General features: G+C 37.2%; 2 protein-coding genes across 6 annotated transcripts in view; both read right to left on the bottom strand.

Moving 5' to 3' along the window:
• The window catches only part of LOC144301742 (multidrug resistance-associated protein 1-like), an 87,686-nt gene that overhangs the window by 11,782 nt on the left and 56,330 nt on the right, over nt 1–19,574 (bottom strand). For 4 of the 5 annotated variants that reach the window (XM_077878794.1, XM_077878795.1, XM_077878797.1 and 1 more), the window contains 4 exons: nt 15,106–15,166; nt 14,456–14,675; nt 3,301–3,455; nt 2,515–2,670 (listed from right to left, as the gene is read on the bottom strand). In XM_077878794.1, coding sequence (XP_077734920.1) covers nt 2,515–2,670; nt 3,301–3,455; nt 14,456–14,675; nt 15,106–15,166 — 592 coding nt within the window. The remainder of the gene's footprint in view (nt 1–2,514; nt 2,671–3,300; nt 3,456–14,455; nt 14,676–15,105; nt 15,167–19,574) is intronic. The other variant, XM_077878798.1, reaches the window with a different exon arrangement.
• On the bottom strand, nt 9,065–10,598 carry LOC144301744 (uncharacterized). The gene is made up of 2 exons (XM_077878803.1): nt 10,059–10,598; nt 9,065–9,381 (listed from the first exon to the last, which is right to left on the bottom strand). The coding sequence occupies exons 1-2, from the start codon at nt 10,441–10,443 to the stop codon at nt 9,107–9,109; spliced, it is 660 nt and encodes a 219-aa protein (XP_077734929.1). The 5' UTR covers nt 10,444–10,598; the 3' UTR covers nt 9,065–9,106.

The raw sequence follows: 19,574 nt of genomic DNA, 5'->3' as shown, positions 1-19,574 counted from the left end.
AAAAATTGTTTTGGCCTACAAAATAACTTCACCAGTGCAGCCATAAGTCTAATTGTCTAATCTCCTCCAACTTGGTTGACACTAATTGAGATGGGTGGACACTACAGAGCTGGAGGGAGCATGCCCTGAGTTAACTGGACCAGCATTTATCAGCTCCAGATAATCATTACCAACTGTAAATGAAAATCAAGAGTTGCCACATCTTGCAAGTTTTTCCAAGAAGATCTTTGGACCTGGAGTTTTATATAAAATTCTGATTTTAAAATATCTTTGTTTTAGTAAAAACACTGAGCAAGCTGAGCAAAAACATATCTGAAGCTACATATGGCCTGTCAACTTATAGTCTACACACTCTCTGTGTAAGTGCCCTGGAGAGCACAGAGGATTATGGCATTCTGGGACTGCAAGGAGGCTCAAGAGATTATCATAAAGAAATTTTCATAAAATTTCAGTGAATTATAGAAGTCCTGAAGTCCCTTCCATGAATCTATCGAGAGTATTTACCTTAAGAACCATTGATTTAGATCAATGCTTCTCACACTTCAGTAAAAATCACCTGGAGGATTTGTTAAAACACAAACTCTAGGTCTCACTCTGTTAGATTCTTTATTTCCTCCCAGTTTTATTAGGATGTGATTAACAAATTATATATATATATATATTATTATATATATTATTACACACACGTGTGTGTCTGTGGATATATGTTGTAAAATGTGATTTTTTAAAAAAAGAAGTACAACTAGAGATTCTGATTCAGTAGGTCTGGAGTATAGTCCATAGGTCCAGGGACCCTCCTTTGCATAGCACTGATATAAAGCAAACCTTCTATTTTATAGGGAAAGCAAAGAAACCTGGAAATGGAAGTGCTGTGCCAAGCATGGGAGTCAAGAAAGTGACAAGAACTTGAGGCTACTGAATTCACTTCAGGGCTCACCCTATATAGTGTCCCCTAACAAGATATGGCTTCTAGACTATTTCCACCCCTGGTCATCCTAGTATAGTTTACCAACCATAAAACTATCATCTAAATTTTCACTTGTGATATGGGGGTTGTTTTTTTTTTTTAAGAAGATACAATAGATTCTCAATATTATCCCTCATATCCTAGATTTTTTTCTTTTAGCCCTAAGACAGTGTCTACCCTGGAGGACTTTCAATCTCACGGGGGAGACAATTTGTGGTCTAAAAAATTGCTATAATACTAGCAGTATAATAAATCCATAATATCTAGATGAGTTTGATCTCTTTGCACTATTTTGGTGGAGAATACTTCACACAGAAATGAAATATGACCTAGGCCATGAAGGATAAGTAAGATCCAGTCAAGGCAGAGAGAATAGGGAAAACATAGGTAGTGGGAGGAATAATAATAGCTTAGGTGTAGAAATGAGAACATTATTAACATTCTCCTTTGGGCAGATCAAACTCCAATATGAATTTTAAAGCTTAAATTTTGGGAAAGCATTGAACTACCAGAACTGCATCCTTTTATGTAAACAGCCTCAAAATACTTTCATATTTAAATTAAATATGTGTTAAGAAATTTCCTTTTATACTGTGGCCCCACAGTGACATAATTTTGGAATGTGGTTGACCACATTTTAATTGGAAAACAAAGATATGTATCACAAGAGATAGATTTACTTCTTCTAGGAGTACTTTACTGATATCAGGGATAACAGGACAAAAAGGCAGTATCTGTGTCTCTTTTGGATTTACAAGCAAATTTGCTTTCTGCTAAAATGTAAATACCATAAAGATTCTGTGGAGATCATAAAAACACACGACTCTGTTCCGCTGCGGCAGGAGCACAACTGACTGACAGCCCAGCTGCTTCTGCTCTGGATCTACTACTCTATTAGCATGGAGGCCATGTAACCCACAGGTTGCTTCCAGGCAATAACTGAGTATGGAAGGCAAGGATGCTAACGCAGGCCCATTTTGGGGTCACGTGGGATACTCCAATGGGTGACATTGGTTGTAGACTTCCCATTCATGGAGATGGATCTTTCCATAGAACTGTCCTGCAATCCAAGATTTTTCATACCCAATCCTCTTCTCTTCATCACAGGAATCAGATCTGCATCACTGTCTGAGGGCTTACTCAGCCTTCTCCTGCTCCCTCTCTTCTATCTGTTACAAGCATTCCCCAGTAACTCTCTATTAAATGGGATCCTTTTTTGAAATCTGCTTTTTAAAGAATGTGAACTTAACAGTCCATTTAAGTGGGTCTAAGCCTATATTTGACTGTGAACTTATGTTATTATTACACATACAAATCCAAGTACTGGGATCCCTGGGTGGCGCAGCGGTTTGGCGCCTGCCTTTGGCCCAGGGCGCAATCCTGGAGACCCGGGATCGAATCCCACGTCGGGCTCCCGGTGCATGGAGCCTGCTTCTCCCTCTGCCTGTGTCTCTGCCTCTCTCTCTCTCTCTCTCTCTCTCTCTCTGTGACTATCATGAATAAGTAAAAAAAAAAAAGAAAAAAAAAAGAAAAATCCAAGTACTTACCTGTATAGTGAAATAGAGGAAAACCAAGGGAATAACCCCTAGAATGAAGGGTGGTAAAGCTCCCCCAATGACCAAAACTGTTCCAATAACATCCAATGTACAATTCACCCAGGTCCGTAAGTAGTAATGGAAACGTATATCAATTATAAACATGTCCTGAAAAAATTGATATCAGGTCACTTTATTTTTAACTGTTCATGGTTTAAAATGAGGAGAAGAAGAAATATGTCATTCAATGTAAAAATCTTTAGGAATTACCCAGATGTGACAATCTGATGATAAATCTAACTACATGGTCTTTGCCTTCCCCAATCCACCCTCATGTATTTTCCCCCTTTGGTCAGTTGTAGTTGTTAAGAGGGCATTCTAATAACAAGATGCCTATGATCAAGCAATTTGTACTTCCCAATGACAACTACACAGCACTTTTTAAGCAGAATGCTTAAAATCCAGTTATCTTCATATAGACTTATATTTTCTTTACTTCTCAGCCCAAACCCATGATTCTCAAGCTGAGTGTATGTAAGAATTGTAGTAGTAGACACCAGAGCACATATGCTTTTTGGATTCTTTCAGCAATTTTCAAGGGTTATTTTTTGTCTGAAAGATGTGATGCTGCTGGACATCAATTATAAATTTCCCAAGAATTAGAAATAAAATAACAAGAAAATCTATACTAAACATAATCCCATCTTTTCAGGGTGATTTTTTTTAGTACCTTTTTACAAGGTACTAAATATGGATCATTTTTAGGTATGCTATTCAGCAAGGTGTGGTTTTACTTACCTTGGTGAACCGATTGATGATCTGGCCTATGGGATTGGTTTCAAAAAACCTGAGCGGGAGGTGCAGCACATTATCCAATAGTTGAGCATGCAAAGTTCGAGAGGCAGCCAGGGATCCTCTGGTGAGTATATAGGCTCCAGAGCAGACAAAGAGACCTAAACACAAATTGTTATCAGAGATATGTTAACCTCTTAAGGAATTTTGTACCTTAACTCTCAAAAAGTTGCTTATCATAGCATTTTTTTTTACATGGAAAACTCAAAGAATAAACTTAACAATGTGTAATTGTAGAACAGACTAAGTATAGATATATATGGTGCATTGATAGCAAATATAGACACTCTGATGGGTTGCCATCTTATCAAAGAAGGGTCCTCCTTATTCATAAGCATAGGGCCTAGAGAAATACACAAAACGTAACGGAATGAACAGGTTCACAGAACACTAGCAATCCATTAATTTTGTGATACGGTAGTTACCAGTGCTGCTAGTCAAATATTTTTAGTTCTCTTAGCTTCTAGATCCATGGTAAAGTTGTTTTTGGCCTCCTTGTGATTTATGGAACCTTATGAAGAGTTCTGAATAAATTGAAGGAGAAACAATAACTAATACTGGGTTACAGCATTTAATCGCTGTTATTAGAACTGCTAAAGTTTATTACCTTTGCATAGTGCTTGCCAACATTTATAATGGTCTGGAATTGCTTTTCAACTTGGGTGCCAAGAATAAGCAGAGTCCTTTTCCTGCTGACCCACAATGAACACATGGTATGAGTAAGGAATAAATAAATAAATAAATAAATAAATAAATAAATAAATAAATAAATATTTATATATAATATATAAATTTATATATAATATACATAAATTAAATATATATATTTAATTTAATATTTATTTATTTATTCCTTCCTTCATTTATGGGTCTCAGCTACTGAGATTTGGTTGGTGGAAGGGTTGTTCTTGCAACAACTGAAAAGACATACATATAAATAATAAGCATAGAGCTTTAGTGGAAGAGGTTGAAATAGTTGTCAGCTTCTATTGAGTATTGTTACCTGCATTTGATAAACTATGACAAGAAAGAGACAAGCTCATCAAAGAGCTATCAGTGTGTGAGAAGAAATGAAAGGACAAAAAGTTCTCAAATTAAAGAACTTGTAGGGCTGGAAGAAGACATGCTTTGATACAGTGACTGGTGAAAGATGGATATGTGACTCAAATTGTTTCAAGGAGAGTAACTCCATGGATTTTTATAGAAGGAAGTTCTTTGAGACAGAACATTTCCTTTTTTTTTTAATTTTTTTTTTTTTATGATAGTCACAGAGAGAGAGAGAGAGAGAGAGAGAGAGAGGCAGAGACATAGGCAGAGGGAGAAGCAGGCTCCATGCACCGGGAGCCCGATGTGGGATTCGATCCTGGGTCTCCAGGATCGCGCCCTGGGCCAAAGGCAGGCGCCGAACCGCTGTGCCACCCAGGGATCTCGAGACAGAACATTTCCAACACCACTTGAAGCCTGAGAATTAAGCCAATGAAGACAGTAAGTAGAGCTGATAAATAAAGAGCAGTGGATATTTCTTTGGAGCACAGGGATGGAGTACATAGAAAGACCTATGCCTGGATTTTTCAGTTTGAGGAGTCAATAAATTTCCATGTTACTTAAGCTAGTTTGCTCTGAATCACAGAAGATACACAACTGCTTCCTTGTGCTCTAATACACAAAACTGCTAATACTGCCAGTGTGATTCTTACTCCTTTATGTATATTTAGAACAAAACAAAACAATGATAGTTGACCCTGACTATCTTAAAGTATTTCAGCTAATTCCTTTATATTTTAAATAATATCAAATGCTGTTGTTAAATGATTTTTTAGCCTTAAATATTTTCTATTTTTTCTTTTTTTTTTTTTTTTATTTTCTATTTTTTTCTACCTCACTCCCCTCGTACTTGTTTCTTCCCCTTCAAAAACAGAGTGCCACCCTCTTTCCTCAAATAAATATTCAATATTTATATTGCCACTAAACATACATTATGCATGAAGTTCACCACTTTTTTCATATTTCTAGTTTTCTATGCAACAAGCACTAATTTATTTCCAAACACTTCAATAGTCAGCAAATGTCTTCTGAATATATTCAAACTCATTAGATATTCTATTATTTCCTTCATCGTATTTAGCCCCTTCCTCTTTGGAACCTAGACTACTCTCTTGGCTCTTTCTTTCCACTCTTAATTGGAATGGTTGAAAGATCAGACACTTGCATTCTTCAGATATGGGAAATGTTAAATATTATGAATTTGATCACTTTCACTTGCATTTACTAAAGAAGTTATTACATGAATGTTGAACTTCCTGGATTATTCCTCTAATGTTCTTATTATCATTTTCCATCTATTTTTTTGATGTTATACATCTAGGATAATTTCTTCTAATTTATCTTCTCACACTTGTATAGTCTCTTTTAAATTCTTTAAATGTTTCAAGAATTTTTTGTCTAAAATTGAACTTATTTCAGCATATTTTTGCACTTGTTTTGTGGATATAATATTTTGAATCTCTGAAGACATTAATTTGGGATTTTAAGCTTCTATTTCAAATAGGATTGTTTTATTTCTGGACTTCATCGCTTTATTTTTAGCACTTATTTATACTGTTGGTTTGATTAAAATACACAACTATCATCATTATCAGTTTAAACATATGAGATAAACATCAGGTTAATTAATAGAGGTACCTGGTGTGGCTTCCTTCTGCTATTGCACACACTAATTTCCTCCAACATTTCTTCCTCTAAATGAAAGGGATTGCTTCAAATTCCACATAAGTGGGCAGACATGACACAGAGAGTCTGAATATTGGGATCCAGACATGTAAGCTGGAGCTTCTCCAAAAGCCACTTAAGGAGAATTTCTTCTATCTATGCCACACTTACTAGGAACCCTAATTTCCTCATTAAACATCAGCTTTCTAGTTCTCACTGTACTTTTACAATGTTGTTGCGGTGCATCTGATGGTGGTGATAGTGGTGGATTTTGTAGGAGAGACAAATGAGCCAAAAGAACAACGGTCTAGTGACTTATTTTGATTATTTCCATGCAGCTCAATCCTACTCTCTACCCAGGACTATGAGTTTAGTGTTTCTCCACTGCTCAAATGAACATCTCTCTCTTGGGGTACAGCTTCTCCCCTCTCTGTTCTGGGCTGCAGGTTCTTCTACCCATGATTAACTATCAGCTTAACTGCTGATGTAGAAATGTATCACTCTGAAATCTTCTGAAGTCTTTCCTTCTATATTTTTTCACTGTCATTTCAGTGGAATTTTGTGAGGTAAGTAAAGCAGATGATCCACTCACTCATCTTAAACTAGAAGCAGGAGTGTACTCTTTAAACTTTGCACTTTGAAACTAGAGTGCCTATATTTTTCACATTGGATTGGAGAAAGGAAGTTCCTAGCAATGAGGCTTAAAATACAATACATTGAGGATGTTTAGACTGTCCTAGAGATTCTAAGGAGAATAGCTGGGGCCCCTGAAAAAATGTTTGGAACTATTTCTTATTTAGAAAATGAAGTAAGCGTTTTATTATTGTTAAAAATATATATATCTAACATTGTGCTTTGAGCTCCAGTTTCTTTTGAATGTTAGTGTTCTATGTTATTCATAGTAGGTCTGTGATATTAAATGTGATAATGCTATTTATGCTTTAAAGCACCCCTGCCTGCCTGTTTTATTTTGTGAGCTATGATGATGTAAGTGAATACAGCCTGCTCTTCATTGGACAGGATTCTGTAAGATGCAGATGTGGTCTACTGAAAAACTCAGAAATTATATATTTTCATTTCTTAGGGTTACCCACTTATAGAAAACTTATAATTGCACCTAATAATGTCTTTAGAAAATTTAAACTTTTTAATGCAAAAAAATTAAAAATGAAAACATTAAGGATTCTTATTTATTTATTTATTTATTTATTCATTTATTTATAATAAGCTGCAGGCCCAGTGTAGGGTCCAACACGGAGCTTGAAATCATGACCTTAAGGTCAAGATCTGAGTTGAGATTACCCAGGTGTCCTGGGAAGATTCATATTTTAATGACTAAAGACCACTCTACACAAAAATCCAATCAGGAAAAAATCCTTTTGATTAGACTGCATAATCTGTTGCTTCATTACAAAATACTTCCTATATCTACTGATAGTTAATTAAAAATAAAAGAGTCTCTTCAGCAAATGTTGGAAAAACTGGATAGCAATATGCAAAAGAATGAAACTGGACCACTTTCTTACACCATACACAAAAATAAATTCTAAATAGATTAAAAGACCTAAACTTGAGACCTGAAGCTATAAAAATCCTAAAGGAGAACACAGGCAGTAACCTCTTTGACATCAGCCATAGCAATCTCTTACTAGATATGTCTCTTGAGGAAGGGAAACAAAAGCAAAAATAAACTATTGGGACTTCATAAAAATAAAAAGCCTCTGCACAGTGAAAGAAGAATCAACAAAATGAAAAGGCAACTGATATAATGGGAGAAGATATTTGCAAATCACATATCTGATCAAGAGTTAGTATCCAAAATATGAAGAACTTAAAAAACTCAACAGCCGGGATCCCTGGGTGGCTCAGGGGTTCAGCACCTGCCTTTGGCCCAGGGTGTGATCCTGGAGTCCCGGGATTGAGTCCTGCGTCAGGCTCCCAGCATGGTGCCTGCTTCTCCCTCTGCCTGTGTCTCTGTTCCCCTCTCTCTCTCTCTCTCTCTATCATGAATAAATAAATAAAGTCTTTAAAAAAATTCAACACCCAAAAAACAAATAATCCAATTAAAAAATGGGCAGAAGACCTGAATAGGCATTTTTTACAAAGAAGACAGACAGATGGCCAATAGACATGGAAAAGATGCGCAACATCACTTGTCACCAGGCAAATGCAAATCAAAACTACAATGAGATGTCACCTCAAACCTGTCAGGATGGCTAAAACCAACAATACAAGAAACAACAGGTGTTGGTGAGGATGTGGAGAAAAGAGGAACCCTCTTACATTCTTGGTGAGAATGCAAAGTGGTGTAGCGACTCTGGAAAACAGTATGGATGTTCCTCAAAAAGTTAAAAAAAAAAAAAAAAGAAAGAAAGAAATACTCTATGATGGAGCAATTATGTTAAGTATTTACCCAAAGGATACCAAAATGCCAATTTGAAGGGATACATACAACCTGATGTTTACAGCACCATCATCTACCATAGCCAAATTATGGAAAGAGCCCAAATGTCTTTATCCATTGAATGGATAAAGAGGTTGTGGTATGTACATGTACACACACACAATATGCTGGAATATTACTCACTCATAAAAGTAGAATGAAATCTTGCCATTTGCAAGGATGTGGATGAAGCTAGAGAATATTATGCTAAGCAAAATAAGTCAGAGAAAGATAAAGACCATATAATTTTATATGTGGAAGTTAAGAAACAAAACAGATGAATATAGGGAAAAAACAGAGACGAACTAGAAAATAGACTCTTAACTGTAGAGAACAAACTGAGAGTTACAGGAGGGGAGATGGGCAGGAGGATGAGTTAAATAAATGATAGGTACTAAGGAGTGCACCTGTAATGAGCCCTGGATGTTATATGTAAGTGATAAATCACTAAATTTTAAACTGAAATTAATGTTAAGCTGTATATAAGTGACCTGGAATTTAAATAAAAACTTGATAAAGATAGAAAGATACATGGCAAGTAAAAAAAATGTTGTACACTTTATTTATTTTTTTTTTGACCGTGCACAGTCTTTTATTTCTTTAGGACTCAAATTCCACGTGGACGGGGTCAGGCTTGGTTCTGGGGACGGGACAGGGGTGGGGGGCTGGAGTCGGGCTGTCGGTCACTTGAGCCGGAAGCGGCGTTCTCAATACATTACGAGGTGCAGCCTCTTGCTCTGACGCCTCTTGAGCCCCTCGATGTATCGCTGCAGCTGCTTGGTCAGGAAGTGATCGGGGCCATCCCTGACCGGCAGCCTGGAGGACAGAGCTCCACTCAGAGCAGTGAGCAGGGCATGGGCTCCCCAGCAGCGGCGCTGCATGTGAGATTTGAGGAACCGCGGGTGACTTGGGGTGGCACGAACGCTTGGCACTCGGTTCTGTGTTAGTCTGGAAACTGGATCTCCAAGGTGCTGGGCCCTGACAGGTTTTTTTAAGGGTCAAGTTATACACCTGTACGCTAAACAGATGGGGGATGTGGAGGAGGATGAGAGTGTTGAGGTGGAGCAATGGTGAGGACAAGGTTAGAGTGTTGCAGGCCTAAACTGTGGTAGCTGGCAGCTCTGTGGACACCTCCTGGGCCACCTACTCTAAGCAATTAGCCAGCAACCCTGTCTTATATTATAAGCAGGGCAAAGGAGGGGACTTTTACCCAAATAATCCATTGTCCAGTGGTTCCTCATAGCATGGAGGGAGGGAGCCAAGGTCACACAAAGACTAGGGAGTGTAGAAACAGCTTTAGAAAAGCCGCATTAGCTAGAGAGGGGCTGCATTAAGGCTGGAGCCCAGGCCCCTGAAAGTCACCCATGCTTTCCTGACTGGGTGTCCCTGTGCCCAGTCCCCCCATTTTTTACTTTTGGTAGGGCTCCTGGAATACTTGTGGGTGTTAGGGGAATCTGACAAGGCATGCACATCCTGAAACCCCACTCCCAGAGGCCCAAGCCCTGCAAAATCCCCCAGGGTCTCTTGTGGGAGCTGGGGGGGAAGTGCTCACTCCAGAGGGCTTTGGTGAGGATTTCCAGAGCTTCATTCTCCACGACTTCCATCAGAGGCAGCGGCAGCCTGTTCTGCTGCTCTATCCAGTAGGCTCCATGGGGTGTGTGCCTCGACATACTGAGCCAGGACTCTGAGGAAGATACTTCGGTCTCGGTCTTGGAATCGACGTCTTCCTCTAAATGGCTTCCCAGGATGCTGCCCCGACGCAGCTCCATCTCCAAAGACAAGTGCCCGTGGAGATCCCCCGGCCTGCAGCCGTCCTTGTCCTCTCCGTCCTCCCGTTCTTCCCAGCCACCACCCGACTCGCGGCCGGCCTTCCGACTGTACCCCCAGGCTGCTGCCCTCCGCGTCCGAGTCATCGCAGATCTTGGACCGCGGCACATTCAGCTCCGGCTGCGACAGCGTGGCCCTGGTCCACAGATTCCGGGTGTCCTTGTCTGGGCTCGAGTCGTCTGAGCCCTGGTACCCAAAGGCGCTCTGAAAGGCTTTTCCTCCATGGTTCCGCCCAACGGACCCCGTCGCCACCTGTTGTACACTTTAAACTAATATTACATTATATGTAACTAACTGGAATTTATTTTTTTTAAGATTTTATTTATTTATTCACGAGAGACACAGAGAGAGAGAGAGAGAGAGAGAGAGAGAGAGAGGCAGAGACACAGGCAGAGGGAGAAGCAGGCTCCATGCAGGGAGCCCGATGTGGGACTCGATCCCGGGTCTCCAGGATCACACCCTGGGCTGAAGGCAGCACTAAACCGCGGAGCCACCCGGGCTGCCCACTAACTGGAATTTAAATAAAAAAATAAATTTTTAAAATTCTGATTAAAAAAGTAAGACTTTACAAAAGTAAAATTGTGAACAATGAACTGTCATACCTTGTGTAGTATAGGAAATGATATTTGCTCACTCAAAATATCCTTCAAAGTAAAAAAACAAAAACAAAAAACAAAGTATATTGAATTTCCCCTAAACTTGTAACATGAGCTTCTGGATTGGTATGAGTTTAACTCTTGTATGAACATGTGATAGACACAGATATAGAGATATCTGTATACATGGGTGTTTCTTTTGCTGCTCAGAATTCTAGATTGCTATATCTATTCTTTCCTCAATGAGTTGCAAATTGCAAACCAATAGACTTGGCTCTTATTGATTAAAAACCAAACACATTATATCTCTCATACTGTATTCCTTATATCTCATTTTAGTCATTAACAACATCTCTTTCCCCAATGAATAATGTTAATGGAATGGCAAAATAAACAAATATGCCTCATAATATTTGCAGGCTTTTTGATGCAGACACTTACAAGCAATACAATGGCCACACAGTAAATACAGGAAAGAAGAAAAGAGAAGCAAAGTCCTAAGTTTCATACTTTTTATCTTCATTTTTTTTTTTACCAAATGCATGTATCTCTTTATGTTTTCCCTAATGAATATCCTTAGATAGTATGACTTCCACATATTATTTTCTTGTTTGAATTTATTATCATGTTCCTTCAAGGTGCCTTTCCTTCCTCTTACAAACACACACAAAATATTTGTACTTTAAAATCTGTTTATTTCTACCATACTTTTGAATATGTTTTTTTTCTTCCAAATCACCTAACTTCTTTGAAGAACAATATGTATCTACTCCTTAATTATCAATTGTTCAACTATCCACAATCTATATTCTCTTCCTGTCTTTTTCTTTTTTTTTTTTTTTTGTTTTTTTTCCTGTCTTTTTCTTGATGATGCATCTTTGACTATAATCATAGGTCTATTCTCAATTTTTTTTCTTCTTAACATTTCTGCACCATTTCAGAACCATTGAGAACTTCTTTGAAACATTACCTTTCTTTTTTCTTTTTTTTTTTTTTTTTGGCTTTTGTTACATAATACTTGGAAGGATATGTATCATTATATAGGGTTTTCCACAGTACATTCCATGGAAAACAAGTTGCTCAAGATATTGATAGACCACACAAGAAAAACATTTTTTTTCACGGTCAAATGGATTTGAGAAATATTGGGTTAGATGGAACTAAACAAGTCAGTTTATTGTAGAATATCTCAAAATTTTTAGTAAAAGGAAAGAAAGAAGATTCCAGATGCACAGAAAAATATAGTTATCAGTTTTCCAGACCTACTGAACTACAAAAACTTATATTTATGGAGCATCTCTAGTGCTTCATGTAAAACTCTTTTGGAAATGTTAATTTACTGCTTAAGAAAATAGTTTGGGGAATCGGGTACACATGGATACAAATCCTGGCTCTGAAACCTTTTATCTGTAGGACTTTGTGCATAGTATTCATTTCCACTACTGTTAAATAATAGCTAACATTTACTGCACTCTTGCTATATGCTCAGCACTTTTCTGTAAGCTCTATACATATTAGCTAATTCAATTTATTGTAGCAATATTTAGGTAGAAATTTTCTACATTCTAGAAATGATAAAATTAAAAGTTTAAGTAACATGTCCAAGGTTTAAAGAATCCCTCATTAGAATATACGTTAAATGAATGAATAAATTAGTTTAAACCATATGAAATTACCATTTTTGTGGACCATAAAAGGTGAAACAAAGGCAATTTCATGTGTTTTACCCTCTATAACTAAAATGATTTGGGTTTCCAGGAACAGAGCAAGCCTTCACATTATTGTGTTTTTGTGTTTTGGGTGTGTTTTTGTTGTTGTTGTTTTGTTTTGTTTTATTTTTTTTTTTGTTTATCTGTTGATCAGGAATTTATCTCTGCTCAATTTCCCTGAAGTCAGTCTCCTAACTGGCTGTACATGGGCATTCCCTAAGTACCTATCATTCACCCCTGTGGCTTTTAATCCCCATTCATGGTGATCACATCTTCTCTTATGGCTCATTCATTCTCTTTTACAATGGCTCCCTATCTCGGTAGAACCACAGAGCTAGAGTGTTAGAGATTGGAGATAATGTACAAATGATTTAGTCTAAGCCCTCCATTTTACAAATATATGATGAACTCTGCTTCCCAATTCCAGACAGGCACTTAAATTTGCCTACTGGAAGAAAAAAAGTAGAGAAATGCATCTACACTTTCTATTAAATGTATCCAAAATTGAATTCACCATTGAATTGAGTTGAAGTCAACTGAATTCTCTGTCCCACCAATTAAGACTTTATCCTGGTTTCCTCATTTTTGTCTTCATCATTCCCTCAGTTACTCAAGTTGAACTTCAAAACCATGAATGAGGCCTTTTTCCTAGTTTTAAATCACTCATTCTTACATATGTTTTCGCTGCAATGTCTTTCCTAACTATCCTTTTCTCCAATTGCATTGCCATTCTCTGACCATTCCTTTGTTGTTCATTTCTTTTCCTCCATCTTTTATTCATCAATCCCATTCCACTCTCTACTTGTTGGTTAGCACTGGACTAGATGCTTTGCGTGACACGGAGATAGATCAGAGAAGAGATCTATGTTAGATTATCTCCCATCCAGACTTCCACCTGAAAGATACTCAATTATTCCTTCCCTATCAATCCCAAATTCTCGCTGTTCTTTGATTTAATCCCTCCACTAAAAGTACATCTTTCTTTTTCATCATGGCTAATTCATCCTTAGTCTGAAAAATAACCCTAGTTCACCTCTTTTCCCTCAAATTCTCAAAGTTTCCCACTTGTCTTTCCAACTATCATCTCTAACAAACCTCCAAACTACCTTCCCACCTCTAGTTTCCCTACTATCCTATACCAAATAACTTTAAGACCACTCAAACTGGCACTCTCACTCATGCCCCTTTCTTTCCCCACCCGTCTTTACTCACATCTTTCTCTCTGCTTCTGTCACCTGTGCTCCTTCTCTGTAACCTCAGCTTCATAAAATTCAAACCACTCTTTTAGTTTCACCTCAAATGACAACTATTCCTTGGAAATTATCTTAACTCTCAAATATGGCTTTTTCCTGCTCTGTGTCCTTGCAGGTTTTCTTTACTACTTTTATAGCACTTATTGCTTGCCACGGAGTTTTAGACTTTATTTACGATGTAGTTTTTAACTGACTCACTTCCTGATCTTCATACCAATCACAAGTCTCACACATACTGTGAGTAGCCACGTAGTCAAGACTTTTGAGTCCTGAATGACTTAGTACGTGGGCCTCAGTTTCCTTGGCTGTAAAATAGGAATAATAACAACTTTCCAAATACTTTTTGTCAGGAATAAATGAGATAAATACATTATTTAATGTGAGCAGTGTAGCAGACACACAAGTGTTGGTTTACTTTCTCAAATATGATGAATTAAAACCATATGCATTTGAATTATCTCAAAATACTTGAAAACTATTTGAAATAAAATGATGCCATATGCTTGCATTCAAATAAAATAGGTCAGAAAAAGAAAAAAAGAGGTAGCTAGACTTTTTTTTTACCTTGAATTAATCCCAATAATCCATAGATGTTAAGCTTATTGTTTCTTATTTGTTTCCATTCTGTGAACTCATTCATGTGCTTTGCTTCTTTTGCCCAGGCAGTAAGCCATAAATTCTGTCCAATGCCCACCAAATTCTGCCCGACGTAAGTAGCCACACTCAGCCATACCCAGAGCCAGCCAAAGGCTTGGAGGTACTTCAGAATGATTGCGAACTTCACCTAAAGGCAAAGTAAATATAAAATTAGGTTACTGTGCTTAAAAGTCAGACAAGGTAGATTTAAATCCACATGACATTTCCCGAGCTTTGTGATCTTGGTCAAATTACTAATTCCTCTAACTCCCAGATCTTCTGTAAATCAGAATAGTAACAGTAGCCAATTTATAAGTACATGTAAAGTGCCAACACAGTCCTGAGCATTTAAATATGATGGATATTCAAATAATATCGGTTACTATGATTAATAGCTAAGTAACATGTAATCCCAATTAAACATCACTATATTATCCAACAGTTCTATTTAATGTAATTTTTCAAACTACTATATAGCAACCCTCCTCAAATTAAAAATATATGATAATTATCAAGAATGCAATGTAATCTTTTATACTTGTGTAGTTAATAACAATACTAGTAATTCTGGTGCTTACCCCACCAATAGGGATCTTTTCTTTTTTCATTGAGAACTGTTTTCCTTGATCCAATGAGGGCCTAATAAAACAAGACAATGTATACGTTGTAGATTTCAGATCAACTACTTTTTTAAAGGTTATACATTCTCAATCATTTTATTGCATATTCTTCTGCCCTGATAACATTATTCCTTTAATCTTTTCAAATAGAGACTGTTTAATCTCTAATATCCCACACATTTTAAAGTCAGAACATATAATCTGATTCTTTACTGCTTCTTCTAGATAATTATCCTTTAAATTTGAGTCAAATCCCTAAATTATTTAAGCTAATGCCACCTGGTGCACCATATTCTATGTCTTCTCATCTACTTGCTTCCTGGCCTCTCAGAATAGCATTAAGGGCTGCTTGGCTGGTTCAGTCAGTAAAGCATGAGACTCTTAATCTCAGGGTTGTGAGTTTCAGCTCCATGTTGGTGTCGGGCCTACTTAAAAATTTTTTTTTTAATTTTAAAAATTGGGGCACCTGGGAGGCTCAGTGGTTGAGGATCTGCCTTTGGCTCAGATTGTGATCCCCGGGTCCTGGGATCGAGTTCTGCATCAGACTCCCTGCAAGGAGCCTGCTTCTCCCTCTGCCTATGTCTCTGCCTCTCTCCCTGTGTCTCTCATGGATAAATAAATGAAATCATTTTTTTTTAAGTTAAAACAAAAACTTTTTTTTTTTTTTTAATTTCAAAAAAGGTTGAGGAGGGCACTGGGGTAACTCAATTGGTTGAGCATCTGACTCTTGACTTTGGCTCAGGTCATGATCTCAGAGTCATGGGATCAAGCTCTATGGTAAGCTTTGTGCTCAGTGTGGAGTCTGCTTGTCCCTCTCCTTCTGCTTCTATCCCCACTCAAGCACTCACTCTCATTTTCTAAAATAAATAAGCAAACAAATAAATAAACAGATATAAAGATTGGCATTGGGCTCATCATTTTTGTTCTGCCACCATCCTGGGTGATGACATAGTTTACATAGACAGCTTATTAAACTCTCTTTTCAACTTCATACCTCCAGATCCTTCATCTGCATTCACTTTGACCATTAACTGTCAGGACTTTAAGTCATGAATCTTATATAACCTACCTTGGAAAATCCAACTCTAAACATTTCAATCTCTGCCCATAACTCTTTCTATTTCTAAATTGTACATTCAATTATTCTCACGACATTTGGTTTTTATTCCATCTAGACTTTCAGTTCCTGAATCCAACTTTCTACCATCCTTGCTCTCCTAGGATAATTAATGATTCTGGTTTCCTGGAAATTTCTGGTTTTAGCGTGATTGTCCCACATTCCAGGAAACCCCCAGTCTCAGACAAACCTATTCTCTCTGTCTTTTGCCTTCATTATCTGGAGGTGTCCCTAACCTCTCATATTGTTCAAGGGCCCACTCTATTTCCTTTGTATGCTCCACACTCTCTTGAGCAATCTCATTCACTTCCACAGCTTCAATAACCTTCTTCTTTGTGCAATACTCTCAAATTGATTGTTCTAGGCTATACCTCTCTTGAATTCCAGATCTATACAGTAAAATGCTTACTTCATCTCTTTGTTTATTTATCTCTACATCACCCTAAACTGAACCAGATATTTTCCTACCTCCTTTAAAGCTTTCTCTGGTTTTGTTATGGGCCATGAACCCTTCCTCTGTCTCAATTTTGACATATTTTTAATCAATCACCCAGCATGTGACAATTCCTCTGGAAATGTATTATTGGAGAGACATTTGGAAAATACCAACAGCATGAAGAAAAGTAATGGCAAAGGAGGAGGGAAAAAAGAGGAGGAAGAGAAGCAAGAGAAGGAAGATTCATTCTCCTATGTTCTAGAGATATTCAGTGCTAACATGCTTGTGAATATTGCCATAGTCTTTTCTCTACGTGTGTTTACTATCATAATACAAATGTTGTTCTAAAGCCATTCTTTTAAACAATTTTATACATGGTCTTTGTGAGTCAGTATGTAATGACCCTAAAATATTATTCTATGACTGCATTATGTTTTACCATTTTACTATATTAAGATTTATTTAACAAAATCAGTAGAGTGGCTGCAGTTTTTTTCCTACTGTTATTTTTTTGCTGTAATGATCATTCTTTTTTACATATCTCTCATTATCCATTGATGGGATATAGAAGCATGAGGTATGTTAAGTTCTAAGTCATTTGATTTACCTAGTATCAAGCTGACCTCTGGAAATACTAAACTGAGTTATGTGCCCCATTTCTCCATGATTTCCATTTTCTTTACCAGAATAAGAAAGGCTTTATTTGATCAGTCTGGTGGCTCTTCCCTTTCTATCTCTGGCGCTAATGTCAAGAAACAGTCTGTGGGAGGCTGTAATACATGGCCTTTCTAGAATCAGCTTCACCATCAGGGAAAGATACACTATTTAACAGACACTTTCATTGGAACTGCTCCTGGTATATGATTTGGGTTAATTACTGTCATCATCCTTCAAGCCCTTGGCATGGCTTCTGTTTGGATAAGCAAATTCAGCATTGGTGTCAAGCCAAAAAATTAATTCTTAATGTAGTTGGATATAAAATGCCATGAAACCCAACTGTTAAAAGGGAATTAAAGCATCCTAATTAGACACAACTAACAAAGACCAAGAATTTATTGGACACTATACAGGAGGGCATTGCTTTTGCAAAGCACAATGTTATTTATTCTTTTTCCACAAAAATACTGCATTTCATTCTGGGCATTTTGTTGTGAATAACAAGTTTCATCTGAATTTTAAAAGAGCAAATTATTTTATGCTAGTAGAGAAGTTTTAAAAATGAGTCTTGTGTTGTCCTTCAAAAACCCTCAGAAAAGTTGGCACAATACCCATCTGCATATTTTTGTATAAAAGATATAAAATTAACATACTGAAACTATTATCCCTGATCTGAGCATGCAGTTACAAAGTATGGGATATGTATGGGAGGGCTAAAGTGATTAAAAGAGTTTGACATGAAAGACAGAAGAGGGCAGTGTAGATACTGAAATAACGTTCCTGACTTACTTTATTCAAGGAAGATATTAATAAATATTTTAAAAAATAAAATAGTTAATATATGCCATGTAAATTTAAACCAAAAAGTGAAAAATAAAATGCAGAAACAGTTCGAATTGTTTTAGTCCTGTTAGAAAACTGAACTAACATGTCATCATGCAATTCTGTCTTCAATTTTAGAGAGGGATTCTCAGACATTTAGTTCAACTCCTTTCCCACCCCCCACTCCTGATAGGCGGTTAGCCACTTTCTCCATGAACTACCTCTTCCATGAGAAAGACTCCCTGCATCCTATCTCAGTACATCCCATTGAAGAGTGTCTTTAACTGCTGTCAACTTGCTGCCTGTGTGTATCTTTCAGCCCCTATTCTAGCTTAACGCTGCGCTAAATGGAAATTGGGTAATTCTATAAAATAGAAAATTAGGTTAAAAAGTCAGGAAAATTTCCTCCATGTCATATTATCTTAGCAAATAAGAAAGCAGGAAAAAAATGGAAGCCAGAATAAGAAGTAGCACAAAAAAAGAATAACTAGGGGGATCCCTGGGTGGCGCAGCGGTTTAGTGCCTGCCTTTGGCCCAGGGTGCGATCCTGGAGACCCGGGATGGAATCCCACATCGGGCTCCTGGTTCATGGAGCCTGCTTCTCCCTCTGCCTATGTCTCTGCCTCTCTCTCTCTCTCTCTCTCTCAATGTGTGACTATCATAAAAAAATTAAAAAAAAAAGAATAACTAGGTAATATACAAGAAGCAGCCAAAATATGCACATATTTTGGAAAAACTGAAATAGGTCTCTGGTCTCTCAAACATAAAGATGAAAAAACAATTTAATTATTATGATGACAAACAAGAAAAAGATCAGCATAGGGGAATCCAGGGACCTCCAATAGCATTTTTAAAGCAGCTGTTAAAAAGTAAACCTGATGCTGGTTGTGTTGACAAGAATACAGCATATTGGAACTGAGGCAATCTTCCCAATGTACTCATCATTGGAGAAGTAAGTTTCAGAATCCTGGCTTCAGTTGGAGCCTCCACAACTTCAGATGTATTGAGAAATCAATTCTGTAAATAAGTTTTTATAGGGATTGGGATTCCTATTTCAAGAAGAAACTTCCCCAAAGTGATTCACAAAAACTTCAAGGGGTTCAATTTAGATATTATGACTGACGATGATTTTATAAATAAGAAAATTGATTTATTATAGAGTGAAGGTTATGATTAAGTTTACAATAATACTGATTTTTAAGTTCCAAGCTTTTAAACAAGTTATGTGTTGACTGCTTGGCAAAACTAGACACAGGTGAAAATTCTCTTAAAGATAAGAAATATGTGTAGATCCTATAGCATATGATTTCAAAGTCTGTTTCAGTGCTTTTGGATTTGTTTCTCTTGGGGAACCTTAAAAATTGACAGTCATTTAAATGAAAGGTATTGTCATAA

This window comes from Canis aureus, chromosome 30 (assembly GCF_053574225.1).
Source record: "Canis aureus isolate CA01 chromosome 30, VMU_Caureus_v.1.0, whole genome shotgun sequence".
In the NCBI taxonomy this organism is placed as follows: domain Eukaryota; kingdom Metazoa; phylum Chordata; class Mammalia; order Carnivora; family Canidae; genus Canis; species Canis aureus.
Note: the sequence above shows the minus strand (reverse complement) of the source record. Positions and strands in the feature narration are given on the sequence as shown.

What these genes read in the sequence shown, in the direction of transcription:
- LOC144301744 (XM_077878803.1), bottom strand. Translation starts at nt 10,443, where the DNA reads ATGTGCCGCGGTCCAAGATCTGCGATGACTCGGACGCGGAGGGCAGCA. An exon ending in CCTCACCAAAGCCCTCTGGA is followed by an intron (nt 9,382 to 10,058) that starts GTGAGCACTTCC and finishes TCTCACATGCAG; the next exon opens with CGCCGCTGCTGGGGAGCCCA.